Here is a 15610-nt window from a genome sequence, read left to right as displayed (position 1 = left end):
AGAACTGCACACAATACTCCAAGTGAGGTCTCACAAGAGCAGAGTAGAGGGGCAGGATCACCTCCTTTGACCTGCTGGTCATGCTCCTTTTGATGCAGCCCAGGATACGGTTGGATTTCAGGGCTATGAGTACACAGTGAAGCTGGCTCATGTTCATTTTCTCATTAACCAACACCCCCAAGTCTTTCTCCGCAGGACTACCACGAATTTCCTTTTTGCCCAACCTGTAGCTGTGCCTGGGATTGCTCTGACCCAGGTGTAGGACCTTGCACTTGGCATGGTTAAACTCCATGAGGTTGGCATCAGCCCACCTCACAAGTGGCGTGTTGAGGTCCCTCTGGATGGCATTCCTTCCCTCCAGCGTATCAACTGAACCACATAGCTTGGTGTCATCGTCAAACTTGCTGAGAGCGCACTCAATCCCTCTGTCCATGTCAGCGACAAAGATGTTGAACAAGACCGGTCCCAACACTGATGCCAGAGGGACACCACTCGTTACTGGTCTCCAGCCAAACATTGAACCATTGACCACAACTCTTTGCATGCAGCCATCCAGCCAGTTCTTTATCCACTGAGTCGTCCACCTCTCAAATTGATGTCTCTCCAATTCAGAGACAAGGATGTTATGCAGGACAGTGTTGAACACTTTGCACAAGTCCAGGTAGATTACATCAAATGCTCTACCCGTGTCCATCAGTTCTGTGGCCACACCACAGAAGGCCACCAAACTGATCAGGCAGGATTTCCTCATAGTGAAGCCATGCTGTGTGTCACCAACCACCTTGTTGTATTTCATGTGCCTTAGGATGCTTTCCAGGAGAATCTGCTCCCTGATTTTGCCAAGCACATAGGTGAGACTGACTGGTGTGTAATTCCCTGGGACATCCATTTTCCCCTTCTTGAAAATGGGGTTATATTTCCCTTTTTCCAGTCATCAGAAACTTCACCTGACTGCCATGATTTTTCACATATGATGGACAGTGGATTAGCAACTTCATTTGCCAGCTCTTTCAGGACCCACGGATGGATTTCATCAGGTCCCATGAACTTGTGCATGCTCAGGTTCTTAAGATGTTCTTGAACCAGATGCTCTCCTACAGTGGGCCTAAGGTCTTCATTCTCACAGTCAATGCATCTGCCTTCCAAGACTTGGGTGGTGTGCTCAGAGCCTTTGCCAGTGAGGACTGAGGCAAAGAAGTCATTAAAAACCTCAGCCTTTTCCAAGTCCAGGGTAGGGAGTTCTCCTGACAGGTTCCAAAAAGGGCCCACATTGTCCCTAGTCTGTCTTTATTTGCGATGTTCCTATAGAATCCCTTCCTGTTATCCTTAACATCCCTAGCCACATTTAATTCTAACTGGGCCTTAGCTTTCCTAACTTGGTCCCTGCCTTCCCGGACAACATCCCTGCATTCTTCCCAGGACTTGCTTCCACCTTTTGTAAGCCTCTTTTTTCCCTCAAAGTCTTCTCAGCAAGCTCCTTATCTATCCAAGGAGATCTCCTGGCCCTCCTGCTGCATTTCCTTCTAGTTGTGATGCAACACTCCTGAGATTGTAGGAGGTGATCCCTGTATATCAGTCAACAGTCTTGGCCCCCCTGCCCTGTAGGGCTATATTCCGTGGAACCTTACTGAGCAGATTCCTGAAGAAGTCAAAGTCTGCTCCCTTGAAGTCCAGGGCAGTGAGCTTGCTGCACGCTCTTCTCACTGTCCTGAGGATCTGAAATTCGACCGTCTCATGGTCTCTACAAACAAGGGTTCCCTAGAGCATCACATTTCCAACCAGCCCTTCCCTGTTGGTGCGCACACCGTCAAGCATGGCAGCTCTCCTTGTTTTCTCCTCTAAGACTTGCAGAAGGAAGTTGTCTTTCACACCATCGAGCAACCTCCTGGATTGCTTGCTCTAGGCAGTACTGTCCTTCCAACAGACATCGGTGGTTGAAGTCCCCCATGAGGATAAGGGCATGCGAGTGTGAGGCTCCTCCTATCTACAGAGTCCTTCATCCACACAGTCCTGTTGATCACGTGGTCTGTAACAGATCCCCACAATAATGTCTCCCATCGCTGTTCTCCCTTTAACCTGACCCACAGACTCTTGTTAACTGCTCACCTGTCCCCAGACAGAGTTCCATACTCTCCAGCCTATCCCTAACATAAATAGCAACTCCCCCTCCCCTCCTACCAGGCCTGTGTTTTCTAAAAAGCCTGTAACCTTCCATTCCAGCACTCCAGTCACAGGAGCCATCCCACCATGTTTCTGTGATGCCTCTTATATTATACCCCCATAGATATGCACACATCTCTAATTCCTCTTGTTTATTCCCCATGCTACGGGCATTTGTATAGAGGCATCTGATCCGAGCTCCAAATAATGCCAGCTCATTGGCTGGAGCAGCTGGAATATCTCTACATTGCTCTGAGCATTTATTATAGGTGCTGGCAACTGACTGGGTGTGTTGGGATGGAATGATGCCCGCCTCCCCCAGCACACCTAGTTTAAAGCATCCTTGACAAGTCTGGCAAGCCTCCTACCAAAACTGCTCTTCCCCTTCTTTCCACCAGCCTCCAGTAGACCTGGCCTCCTAAATTTTGTCCTGTGTTCTAAATACCCAAGCTCCTGACTATGACACCGCCCTTTTAACCATTTATTAACCTGTCCAATCCTCCTAGCCTTTTTAAGGTCCTCCCCTTTATCCTGGAGAATTGATGAAAAGACTGCCTGAGCTCCAGATCTTCTAACCACCTCTCCCAGGGCTCTGTAGTCCTTCTTTATGTTCTCCAGGCTACTGCTATCTATATCACTAGCACTGTCCATGTCTCTGACAAAAAAAATCAAAACAGAATAATTTGATACACTGATTTTTTTTTGCACCCAGAGTGAACCTCTCTCCTTCAGTGTTATGTGACTCTGCATGTTAACATTCTTTCCTGCAGGTGTTTTTTGAGAACTCTGAAGTTCTTGGAAGGGAAATGGACATAAATAATCTTGCATATGCTTTTGGTCTTCAGCTTAATAACTTTTGCCAAATGCTGTATCATAACTCATTTTCAGAGCTGCCCTTTGCAGTAGTTCTAACATATACTGCATTTCAGTAAGGAATCAGTGAAGTGTATTGAGAACTTAAAAACCAAGACAGCACCTCCACATCGAGATAAACAGTGTGGTTGAAGTAAATGTATTTTCTCTCTAAAGTCCTGTTTTGCTTTAGAGGAATCAGTTAATCTAATACTTCCTGGCTCTGGCACAGGTCACAGGGTTGTTCCACGATCCAAGCATTGGCAATGCAATTCACATTGTGCTGGTTCGGCTCATTCTCTTTGAGGAGGAGGAGGTAAGGTTTTAATTTTCCTCAAAATGTCACTTATTGTCAGACTTGGGACTTCAATGCATCGAGCTACAGTTGTAAAGAAGAGAGTTTGGTTTTGCTTAAAATAATATTTTAATTTTGCTGTTCTATAATCTTTGGCAGAATAAATTCTAAAACCAGACTTTGCTGTATAGCAGAGTATTTAGCTGATGACTTCAGGTATTTCTGCTAAAAATCACCAAGGAAAATGTAAATAAAACAAGCAAATTAGGAATGGGAAAATGGAATCTCCCCAGTTTCAAAAGAACATGGGATGTGAAGGAAGGCCAAATGAGAAACAGAAATTATGCATCACTCAGAATCTAATTACCTAGCATTACGTGAAATATATTGTATGCTAGAGTATTTGCAGGTCTCTGAAGAAGTGAATTTATCATTGTGCAGCTCAAACACACATTTTCCTTTTTAGATCTTTCAAAAAAAAAACCAACCAAAACTTAATAGATGTTAATTGCTGTAAACTAGTTATATGTTAGTAGTTTCTAATGTCTCTCATTCACAAATATGTTTTTACATGCTGAAGACAATGCTGATTGTCAGAATTTTATATATTAAAAAAAAAACTCTGTGCATGACAGAAGTAGCTCTGACTGCAGGAACACATTAAGGGAATTTTTTTCCATGGTTTATGTTTTATAAATGCAAGCCAGTGAATGAAGCCATGGGGCCAGGCAGTCTCTTCTGAAATAAATTATTAGTATACAGGCTATCTTTATATCCCTCACTGTAAGAGTATGTGGTCCAAAACCTGTAGTTCACATCTTAACAGGACAGTTTGAACCTGAAATCCATGGTGACATCCAGTTAAGTTTACTTGCAAAATTTCTGCTGCTATTTTAATAATAAGCCATGGATCGAGCAGGACAGTGTTGGAAGCAGCAGGGTTGCGTATCTTTCAAAATTTAGTTTTATGTTGACCAGAAATTACTATCTAGTAACAATGTTATTGAGATGCTTTGTAAAAATTTTATTTAAATAGACTAAACTGAGACAAGATACAGTGAATGCCTAAGACCAGAAATAAGAAAAATACATGTTTAAATGAATTTATTTTGCATACTTTGTACTTCAGAAGCAATTTCAGTAACTTGCATGTATACTATATAATGATAAGATGAAGAAGAAACATCTAAGACTGCACTGGAAATGACTCTTGGGAACTGAAAAACATTGTGGATGAAATAGACCCTTGGAAGCATAATTGTTCCCTGAGCATAACATTTTTCACATAACTCTGAGACAAACTAGAGCATGAAGTCCAATACTAAGTAGTCTTTACCTTCTCTGTAGATGAAAGCTTGCTTTCAAGAGAGTATAAAACATTTGTTTGACAGTTTCAGTTCAGTGTTGGATCTTACAAAGGTCACTTACCAATAAGTATGTCTGCATTTAGTTTTTCCTTTAACTTCACCAACTATAAACACATCAACATTTTAACTTGATATTCAGTATGTTAGATAAATAGATTTTACCGCTCCTAATGATGGCTCTATCTTCAGACAAAAGCATAAGGGCATTTCAGAGATTACCCAGCTTCACAGCTAACATCGCTTACATGTTACTGCAGTGCAGCATGGTGTTTACAATAATGTTTTGCTTCATTTCCCATTAGCAAGGCTTGAAGATAGTTCACCATGCTGATAAGACACTAGCTAGTTTCTGCAAATGGCAGAAGAGCGTCAATCCCAAAAGTGACATCAACCCTACACACCATGATGTGGCTGTCCTTCTAACCAGGTATGACAGCAGTTCGGTGCCTGTGACTGTGTATTGTTTAATTGCATTTTTATGGTGATGATATTTTTTGAATAGGCTCATGACATCATTTAGTTCATCCTGCACAGAACCCAGTAAAGTGGTCTAATGAAGTCATGCTGTTTCAAAAATACCGTGGTAATGCAAAAAAATAACCTAGTGTGAGCGCGCTTGATACTCATACAGGCAGAGAATGAGAGTTATAAAAACGTGGTTAATGTTAGACCTGCTGTACTTTTTAAAGGGATTGGTTTTGTTTTCAAAGTACATATAACACTTTATGTATACACGTGGGTGTTTTATTGGTGATCCATTTTAGTCAGAAAATAGAGATCTGTATGTCCCGAGAGATTAGCAATTTGCAGACCTCAAGTAATTTTCCCCACTTGCTCATATCTCATTTTGTGCTTAGTCACTTCTCTGTTCTTCTTTGAGGCAATACACCAAAATAACATAGCATTTAGATGAAGAACTCCATACCGACAAATCCTAAAGTCATATGCAGGTGCAGCTCAGAGTTGAAGATTATCTTGCAAAAAACACACTGACATTATTTTTAAGCAATAAAGTGTATGATTTTTAAATATTATCTCTGTATTTAAGAAGACACATTTTTTCCATATGAACAAGGGAGGAACAGCACGCTTGAAGTTTGTTTGAGATTACACAGAGAGTTTGCAGAAGAACATGAAACAGAACTACAAGTCATAGAAATGGATGCAATCTGCACACAACAGACAAAAAAGACTGAGAAGAATGAGAGAAAAGACTGAGTCTAAGGCTTGCAAGAGAAAAAAGTCCTAAGTTAAAGTCTGTCAGGCAAAAAAAACAACCCATCACAAAAATAAATTCCCTCAAATGGTGCAGTAAAGAAAAGAGTCAACAAATCTTAAAATAAGAATGCAAAAAAGAAGTCTCATGATGATGCATGGTTTACCTCTACAAATAAAGAGGCTTCAAGCAGTTCATGTGAATGAAACTGAAAGGTATGGTGAATTTAATAAACCATGCCTCAAAACACTGAAGGCTTTAAAACTTTTTCTTATGTGAGTTGACAATACAGATATGTATTTAGTCACTGCAGCAATGTAATAGTGGCTGCACACAGTAGTAGTATACTCTTGATAGTAGCAGAAAAACTGCATATTTTTGTTGCATATATTTGCAAATACGTTAACATTGTACTTTGCTTAAAATGCCAGTTAGCACTAATACATTATAGGATAGAGACCACCTAATGTAACTGACACTCGCCAGCTGATTTTAAGCTCTTCTAATGACATGTCTCTTTTGTGATTCTAGAAAGGACATTTGTGCTGGCATGAATCGTCCATGTGAAACCTTAGGTTTATCTCATCTGTCAGGCATGTGTCAACCTCACAGAAGCTGTAACATTAATGAAGATTCTGGGCTGCCTTTAGCTTTTACTATTGCTCATGAACTTGGACACAGGTATAGTTGAAATTGAAGGGGGAATGGCTAGCTGAGTTTAATTTATTATATGTTTGTTAATAGTCAAATTGTCAGACAGAAACAAGAGAAGGAGTAAGTTAATGTCTCTGTTACTAAAATCAAAACTGTGTTTGCTTTCTCTAGGCAAAGGCATAAGAAAGAGATTCTTAAGCCACTGACCTTTGTATCTACAACTATTCATTCTGTCCCTTTTAACAGAGTCTGCTAGGTCAGTACATCAGAATGAAATATCTAAGCTACAAAGTAGCTTGACTTAATCATGCTAATTTTTCCAAACATATACTGAATTACCATGCAATTACTTTAGATGATCTCCAAATCAATCCAAGTAATTTGAAACATACCTGTTTCCTTAAATCAAGGTACTTCAACATTGCAGATTAGCAATTCAAGCAGTCAGACCTCACAGAAATATCAACTATCTTTGTTCTCCTTTCTGACCTACAAATAAAGTCACTTTTGGGCATTTCTTAATAACTGGTGTCTTCTGTATATTAATATTGCAGTTGTGGATACACTTGGGTCAAGGGAACTGAAGTTCCAGGGCATTTAGTTTCAGACACAGCTAGGCTCTTTATTATTGGATATATACTTGAACTGGATGTCTCAGTATTTCAGATTTCCAGGGTGTCTTTGATGGTGAGTTGGTTTATTAACCTCACCTGAAAATCTGATTTTTAAATCTCTATTGACACTGAGGTGTTTTCCTCAGGGCAGAGCATTATTTTATGGATACTCTGGCTAGAGTTCTTTTCAGCTGGACCATGTTGCATGGCTAGGTAACGAGTTCATTGCTGTATCTACAATCACATTACTTGTGTTGTGCACCCAACCACCAATCAGGTTGAAATCTGTATGTGCTAATGATATCTTACAATAATAATCATCATCATCTCATTATCATTGTCATTTGATATGAAGATTACTCAAGTATTGATCCTATCAGCCATTAATTGGCCTTTTTGTATTCAACTTCTCTTATCGCCAGAAAGGAAGTACATAGCATTGAAATCATTACAATTAGATCTGGATGCTATGGGCTTGGTTACTTGGTCCCCAACCCTCTTGTTGACAGAAAGATTTTCTCATTAACAGCAGTAGTCAGAAGACACTTCTTCCCATAGAGCTATGTGTGAACCTCTCCTAGTCTAGCCCGGGTGGCTGATAACTTGCAGCTGTGGATGCCGTGAGACAGAGTATTACTTTACTCACGTTTGTGGGAGTGAAGCAGGGCCTTGCCTGGAAGAGTTGTATCCTCAAAGAAAACTGAATACTGTAGGGTTTGTTATTAACACGGAACCATTTTTGCCACAAGCTAGATTAAAAAGTTCAGGTATGGACAATAAAAGTCAGTAAGAACAGATAAATAAAAAATGGGAAAAAAAGTAATGTATCCATTCCTTAGATGAATGTTAACTCTTGCCCATACTGTCCCGTTAGACTTCTGCAGCCTCCTGTGTCAACAGATCTGTTTGCTCTTACACCTCAGACCATTACTGGAGTTGATTCAGTCTGAAATCATGCCCTGCTTTTGGAACATTTGGGTCATTTTATAATTACATTTTCCAGAAACAGTCTTAAGTCGTTTGAACTCTGGTCCATGACTGAATCAAATCCTGAACCAGTTTTCACTGCAGTTTCACACAAGGGCTTACACACCTTCAGATGTTAACAATGTATGTGTCAACCTCCTCATATATCAGTATCTTTGCATATTATTATTTCAGATCATTTCCTTCACAATGAGGTGATATGAAGGCATGTATGTTTAGTAAGTTGGATCACACCCAAAGTTTTATATGTTTATGATTTTTACAAGAGGTTGAATAGCAAGATTTCTTAATAAGAGAACCTGGAGAGAACCTGCTGTGGAGATCAGTTTGTAAGGCACAGGCTGAGAAAGCTAATAGGAGGAAGTAGAGGTTTGAGGCAAACTCAGTTGAATGTTCAGCAATTTTGAAAGCAATAGAATCGTAGAATAGTTTGGGTTGGAGAGGACCTTCAAAGGTCGTCTACTGCAACTCCCCCTGCAGTGATCAGGGATATCTTCTTCATCTACATCAGGTGAACAAGAACCACATCTAGCCTGGCCTTAAATGTCTCCAGGGATGGCATATTTACCACATTCTTTTCCAGTGTTTTGCATGTATTCATTGTAATTCATTGTAAAGAATTTTATCCTCACATCCAGCCAATAACTTTATTTCAGTCTATAAAAAGAGATAAAAAACCCAAGCAGTAGAGGCATGATTATAAGGCACTGTAAGACAGAAGAATGTAACAAAGCCTGATCTTAGTTAAAGTGGTACAAGTCTGAAATAATTGTGATCCAAAAGCTAGGAAGTATTTTAGCTTTAGCAGCTTTAATAGGACTTTGAGGTTTAAGCTGTGATTCCCAGGCCAACTGTCCAATAGTGTTTTGTGTTCCTTAAAAATTCCGTTCAGTATTGTCTTTCACAGTCTATTCTTTATTTTGTGCTGTACATAACATATATTTGAAAGCTTTGTTGGAGGGAGTGTAGATTTTTTGGTAGATTTTTAGCAAACAGGTATCTACAGCTCACCACAGTAGAAACAACTCCAGTGTATTTTTAAGCATAGTATGGAGCCCATAGGTGGGTGTTGTGGTACAACCAATCAGGTAGAATTACTAAATGTTGTTTTTTACCTCCAGCTTTGGCATCCAGCACGATGGAAAAGAGAATGACTGTGAGCCTGTTGGAAAGCACCCATATATTATGTCCCGGCAGTTGCAGTATGATCCTACTCCACTTACCTGGTCACAGTGCAGCAAGGAATACATCACACGTTTCCTAGAGTGAGTGGTCAGGTTGTAGCATTTGCCTGAAATGAATACAGCTGTGTATGAGATGTTTGTGTGGAGTTTAAAGTAAATCCTCTATTATTACACTACTAAATTTATCTTTTTGCAGTGTGCTTGAGTTAATTTGCATGGAAGGAATGCCCTAAGCTTATTCACTTAGCATTTGGGAAAAGCTCCATTATATTCTTGGTTTCTGGAAGTGAACTTGAGTCTTGTCATATTGGCTCAGGTTTGGTGCAGCCCGCTTTCTGCAGCTGTCAGGAAGAAAGAAGCCTTTCCATCAAGGACTCTGACGGAAAATCACAGGCCTTGCATTTGCCACAATGAGATATGTTGACTTCCATGACATGTTCAAATTTATTATGTTATTCTTTGAAAGAGCAGCAATATGATATAACTTTAACTAGAATTTTGGAGTACTCTGAAGCCACTCTGCAAACTATAATGACCTCATGATATTTCCCCTTCGACAAGCTATATTTTGCCTTTGTAAAACCTCCCTTACTAGGTGTTTGTTAGCAGCATTTCAACATAACTTGGCTGGAATTTGGAAGTATTATTTCCAAAGGCCATATGTAAAATTACCATTAAGAATTAGAAGTTGAAAGTCTGTAATGAAACGTCTAAAAGCTGTGGTTACAGGGTTCTTTTAATATGTAATTTTGTCTTTTAGTCGCGGATGGGGATTCTGTCTAGATGATATCCCCCAAAAAGAAGTTTTAAAGTCCCCAATCATTGCTCCTGGAGTGATTTATGATGTGCATCACCAGTGCCAGCTTCAGTATGGTTCTAATGCTACTTTCTGTGAAGATGTAGATGTAAGTGCTCTATGTTTTTTTTTTTTTATTCTAATACTAACTTATGCTTCTTGAGCAGCATGGAAGTGCAGTTAGTTAGTGAACCTCAATTGCTAACTACAAATGTGCATGTTCAGAGTCTAACGGGCTAGGTGTGTAGTGCATTTGTTGCCTAACACTGTTTTTCAGAGTCTGCAAGTAAGTTGTTGTACTGTTTGCCTTCTCTTTTGCAAGACCTTTACTGGATCCCACCCCGTATCTATTGTTAAATGTTTGTCCTTTAGCACTGTCGTGGTTTAAAACCAAGCTGCACAGAGCTTGTGCACTAACTCCCCCCCACCCTTGCTCCCCCAACTCCCGGAGAGCTAGGAAGGAGAATCCAAAGAATGTAGCTCCCACAGATTGAGATAAGAGCAGTTTAATAACTAAGGAATAACACAAATCACTACTGCTACTACCAATAATAATAATAATAATGAGAAAGGAAATAACAATTGAAGAGAATACAACACCTCACCAGCCACCAACCCATAACTCACCCCACCCTGCCCGACCGAGCACCAACCGATATCTCCTCCAACCCCCAGAGCACTAGCCCTTCCAGGTAGCTCTCAGTTACATCCTGGGTATGACGTGCTATGGGATGGAATACCTCTTTGGTTAGCCTGGGTCAGGTGTCCTGTCTCCGCTTTCTCCTGGCCTCCCCTCCTCCCTTGCAGAGCATGAGGCTCAGAAAGTCCTTGGACAAACCAAACATTTGAGCAGTAACTCAGAACATATGTGCTATCAGCAACGTTCCCAGCCCGAAAGTCAAAACCACAACACTGCACCAGCTACCAAGAAGCAGAAAAAATGACTGCTACTGCTGAACCCTGGACAAGCACTGGAGTAGTTTTGTTTTTAAACCTATAATACAGATCTTGAGTAAGTTTTCAAGGCAGCTTAACTCCCATTTTAAAAGGTGCTTCAAACATGTAGCTTACAGCTGATCAAATTATTCTGGAAACAAATCTTCAGTTCCAGCAAACATTTTCTAAAGGAATCAGGGTTGTGGCCTCTCCCCATATGTCCTGTTTTTGCAGACTCTTGGTGATCTAACTAGTTAAAGGGAATTTCAGTCCACATATATTGAAGAATCCTCATATTCCCATCAAACATCAGAATATCTTATGTGGAAATGTGTCATTTACAAGATACCCTAGGGTTTATTTCATAGCACAGCAAAACAATGTTGTGTGGAGTTGCAGGGGAGCGGTAAAGTCACAGCAGCACAACTCCCTACAGGAGCTAGGAACTACTGTGGAGTAACAGGTTATAGTCACTAAGGTGCAATAGTATAGTATTTTGACTGTACCTAGCATGTTCAGAGCCATTTGGCTCCATACAACATTTTTCTACCTAGAACAGAAGAAGCTGGTTTCAAGTGCAAGTCTAGCTAAGTGGTCACTAATTTTCACTGTGTTTTGGGCAGTAGTGTGCAGCAGACATTGCAGATAGCATCCGCCTTGCTCACTTTGTTAAACGTGGCTGTGGCAGAAGTGGCATGATGGCTATTGGCAATGCTGGAGTGGTTTTTAGGCAAGGTATTGTGCTCATGTGTGGGTTGGAGACTGCTGACAGTGACTGTTTATTTCATTCAGATAATTATTCATATCCTCATCTACCCTTCTATTAGGGAGATTATCTCTGATTAATCTTCTCAGCCTTAATAGTTAATGTGATTGCCAGTGTTGAACTGCATCTACTGATTCTGAAGCAGGTATTGAAAGATTGCTTTCATTACCTGCTGTTCCAGTTTCCTCAGTTACTATAATTTGCCTATTGGTACAGATAGAAAATTAAAGTGTAATTTTGCAGTATTGGTTCATTCTGTGTCTCCTTGGGTTTGAACCTAGCAGGCCTTTGCATTCAACATCTCCTGAATAACTAATTTTACAGCTAGACATATGTCAGAAAATTAATTGGTATAATCTTATTTTACATTTCACTGGAATGACTGTTTTGTAGGTAGCTGCACTGGCAAGGAAAGGTGTTGTGAATAGTGTAGTCTGCCTGGCATGTTGAGTGAACAATCTAGTCATTTCATCTAAGAGGTCTCATTGTCCTTTACCTTTGGACTGTTACTTAACACTTGGTCACTGACCAGGCTATGTTTGTCCTGTAGCTTCTAATGTCTGACATTAGAATTTGATCCACAGATTCTTTCTGAGAGAAAAATCCGCATTTAGCTGAACATGCCTCAGAGTTCAGTGACTCCACTTAGCAAATACTAAGATTTATAATTCAGATAGTGATTTCCATGAACCATTAGGTAGTAAGTCCTCTAAGCACTTAAAGACTGTCCCTCAAATAAGGAAAAGCAGAATACAGATTCAGGGGAGGAATTTTCCAAGTGGTAGGTATATCCATAGTTTCCTCTCAGACAGGCTGTAGGAGTTCAAAATCCTTATGTAATTGTCCTCTCTTTATCTCCAAAACTTCCACTGACTTCAGTGAAGCTGTTTGGGGTTTTTTTGACCCTACTTTCTTTTAGTCACAGACCCTGATCTCATAGATTGAGTGGAGAGTGTACACAGTATTGCTGATAATAAAAATCACTTGCTTTTCAGCAAGTCCATGGTAGAATCATGAATTTCTGGCTGTTACCTCCAAGCGCACACTGTAAGCAGTACTTTTTCTTGCACTGTTGTTATTCCAATATTGTGGAAAAAAGCTCTGGTGCATGGAGATCAATATGGAAAATTCTTGCAAAGCTAAAAGATTTCCTCCATGAACCCTTGACATCGAAATCTATGAATACATCTCATAAAAATGTATCTGTCAGTGGAAAGCTGTGTTTGGCTTCAGTGCCTTTTTTGTGGTATCTGAAGCACAGTGTAGGAGTACAGTTTGCACACTTGTCCTGGGTTCAGCAGTAGCAGTCATTTTTCTTCTTAGAAGCTGGTGCAGTGCTGTGGTTTTGACTTTTGGCCTGGGAACAGTACTGATAACACCGATGTTTTTAGCTGTTATTCAGTATTGCTTAGTCTGACCAAGGATTTTCTGAGTCTCATGCTCTTCCAGGGATGAGGGGAAGCTGGGAGGAAACAGAGACAGGACACCTGGCCCAAACTAATCAAAGAGGCATTCCATGCCACTGTATATCATGCCCAGTATATAAACTGGGGGCAGTTACCTGGAACGGCTAGATCACTGCTCGGATCGGGCTAGGTATTGGTTGGCAGGTGGTGAGTGGTTGTATTCTCTTCCCTTCTTGTTTCCCTTATCATTATTATTACTGGTGATAGCAGCAGTGGTTTGTGTTATACCTCAGTTATTGGACTGTTCTTATTTCAACCCGTGGGAGTTACATCCTTCCGATTATCATCCCCATCCCTCCGGGAGCGGGGAGAGGAAGGTAGGGAGTGAGCAAACAGCTGTGTGGTTTCTAGTTTGCCAGCTGGGCTTAAAGACAACACTAAAACCACAAAACATAACAAGAAAGCACTCTACATACAAGAGTGAAGTAAAGAATTAATTTCATAATGAAAGAAAATTAATTGGTTAGTCTTAAGAACCTGATGATAATGGCTTCACAAAAAGTTGTAATACTACTCTTGAACTGCAAATAGGGAACTGCAAAACAACCTTTGACCAATACATTGTCCAAAAGCAGCTAAATGAGCAAAGATTCAGTGCCCCAGACACTGTATTCCAGCTGGAGTTTTGGAATGCTTTGAGATAATTCTATCAATTTTTTTTCCAGTGTTCTAGATTAAAATGCGGGTTAACACAGAATGCAGAAAGTTAATAATACGTATCTCACTCAAAACAGACTGTGCCTAAATTTAGCTGTTTTAAATAGAAACTGGTCATTTTTCTATTTTAAACAGAAACTGGAGAGTTTTCTCTTTTTAAACAGAAGCAGTCATTCAAGTTTCACATTTCACACTCAGATGTTGCTAGCTCATTGGAGCGGGATTTTTTGCAAGTGCACAGTCTGTGTTGGCTCCCACACCTAGCATGTTGCTTGCTGCGAGAATATCAGTGGAAACTGCTAGTGGGATCTGCTAGTGGCATCCTTCTTACCAGATCCTTTCTCGGATGACATGTACAGCTCCCCCTGCTTCACAGATAGAAGCTGCCAGTTCTGTTCTCTCTCTAGTGCTGAACTCTACAGTTCAAACAGCCCCAGCTGAGACCTTGCCCAGAGCTCCATGGCTTTTGCTTCTGTTATTCCCAATGGGAGTGCAGTCTCTCTGACACCCCTGATTTCTCCAGCTTTTCACAAAAAGCTCATTCAAGAGTTCCCAAGCATGCCAGGCTGCTGTGTGCCAATCACTTGTGATCTGAGGAGGGGGGACTAGCCCTTGATGTCTGCCCTCATTCTGTAGAGGATTGTTTTAATTGAGTAAAGAAGACTTGCTACGAGGTGGCTGTAATGTTATTTGCCCTTCTAGATCTTTTGATTGTCAGGAGTTTCTGTCCCTTCAGTGGGGTTGACCACTGCGCCTGCAGCAGCAGCTGAAATGCCATGTGTTACTGCATTAAACTGGCACCAGTGTTTGCGTAACTTAATATGCAATCATTCACTAAACAGAGCCTTTACTCCACCCAGCCCCCTATGCTTTTTTCTCTGCCAGGTAGCCTGGACTGCTTCATTTATATCATTCCTTTGCCATCCATTTGGCTGATGGTTTAAGAGACCTGTGTTTTAATCTATTTTCCCTCATTTAGTTTTGGGACCTCTATGAATATTAACCTAACTGTTGTACTTGGAGATATGACTTTGTGTTTATTTTCCTGGCTGGCTTCTCTAAACTTCTTTGATCTCACTCTGTATTTTCAGGTAGACAGCAATGCAAATTTGGAGATTGTACTGATTAGTACTAATCAAATGAAAATCATAAACTGTTCATCTTCGCTATAAACAGTAGTGCCCAAACTTTGCAAAGCCATTTTTCCTGTGTGTAGCTGGGACCTGAGCAGCCAATGGGAAAAATACTTGAACTCACATAGTTCAAGTAAAACATAATTCATTTGGTAGAAAGTATTCACCATTTTGTATTTGTTAAGTAGTTTCTCCTTGTACGCTAACAAGGAGTAGCTAAATCTGGTCCTAACTTCTGGAAAACCCTGAGCATTTGCTTTTGAAATTACGTTCTTTACAAGGCTTTCTGACTGGATGTATAAAACTATGGAAGGCTTTTGAAAATCTTGGCCATAGGGGTTCAGCTTTGCTTCAGACTGCTGCAGTTTTCTTTCTTTTCCAGAACCTTTGCCAGACACTATGGTGCTCTGTAAAAGGCTCCTGCCGCTCAAAACTGGATGCAGCTGCAGATGGAACTCGGTGTGGAGAGAACAAGGTGACAGTTCTGCTGCCTACAAAAGGGTGGTGGAGGATCTATCAGTAGCTCT

The 15610-nt window shown here is 40.6% G+C and overlaps 1 protein-coding gene across 1 annotated transcript in view; it reads left to right on the top strand.

Moving 5' to 3' along the window:
* Window positions 1-15610, top strand: part of ADAMTS12 (ADAM metallopeptidase with thrombospondin type 1 motif 12) — a 168195-nt gene that overhangs the window by 93214 nt on the left and 59371 nt on the right. The window contains exons 5-10 of the mRNA XM_031051603.2: window positions 3245-3328; window positions 4977-5101; window positions 6422-6571; window positions 9267-9410; window positions 10090-10234; window positions 15466-15558. Of these exons, the coding sequence (XP_030907463.2) occupies window positions 3245-3328; window positions 4977-5101; window positions 6422-6571; window positions 9267-9410; window positions 10090-10234; window positions 15466-15558 (741 nt within the window). The remainder of the gene's footprint in view (window positions 1-3244; window positions 3329-4976; window positions 5102-6421; window positions 6572-9266; window positions 9411-10089; window positions 10235-15465; window positions 15559-15610) is intronic.

Source organism: Melopsittacus undulatus, chromosome Z, assembly GCF_012275295.1.
Source record: "Melopsittacus undulatus isolate bMelUnd1 chromosome Z, bMelUnd1.mat.Z, whole genome shotgun sequence".
Taxonomy (NCBI): domain Eukaryota; kingdom Metazoa; phylum Chordata; class Aves; order Psittaciformes; family Psittaculidae; genus Melopsittacus; species Melopsittacus undulatus.
Note: the sequence above shows the minus strand (reverse complement) of the source record. Positions and strands in the feature narration are given on the sequence as shown.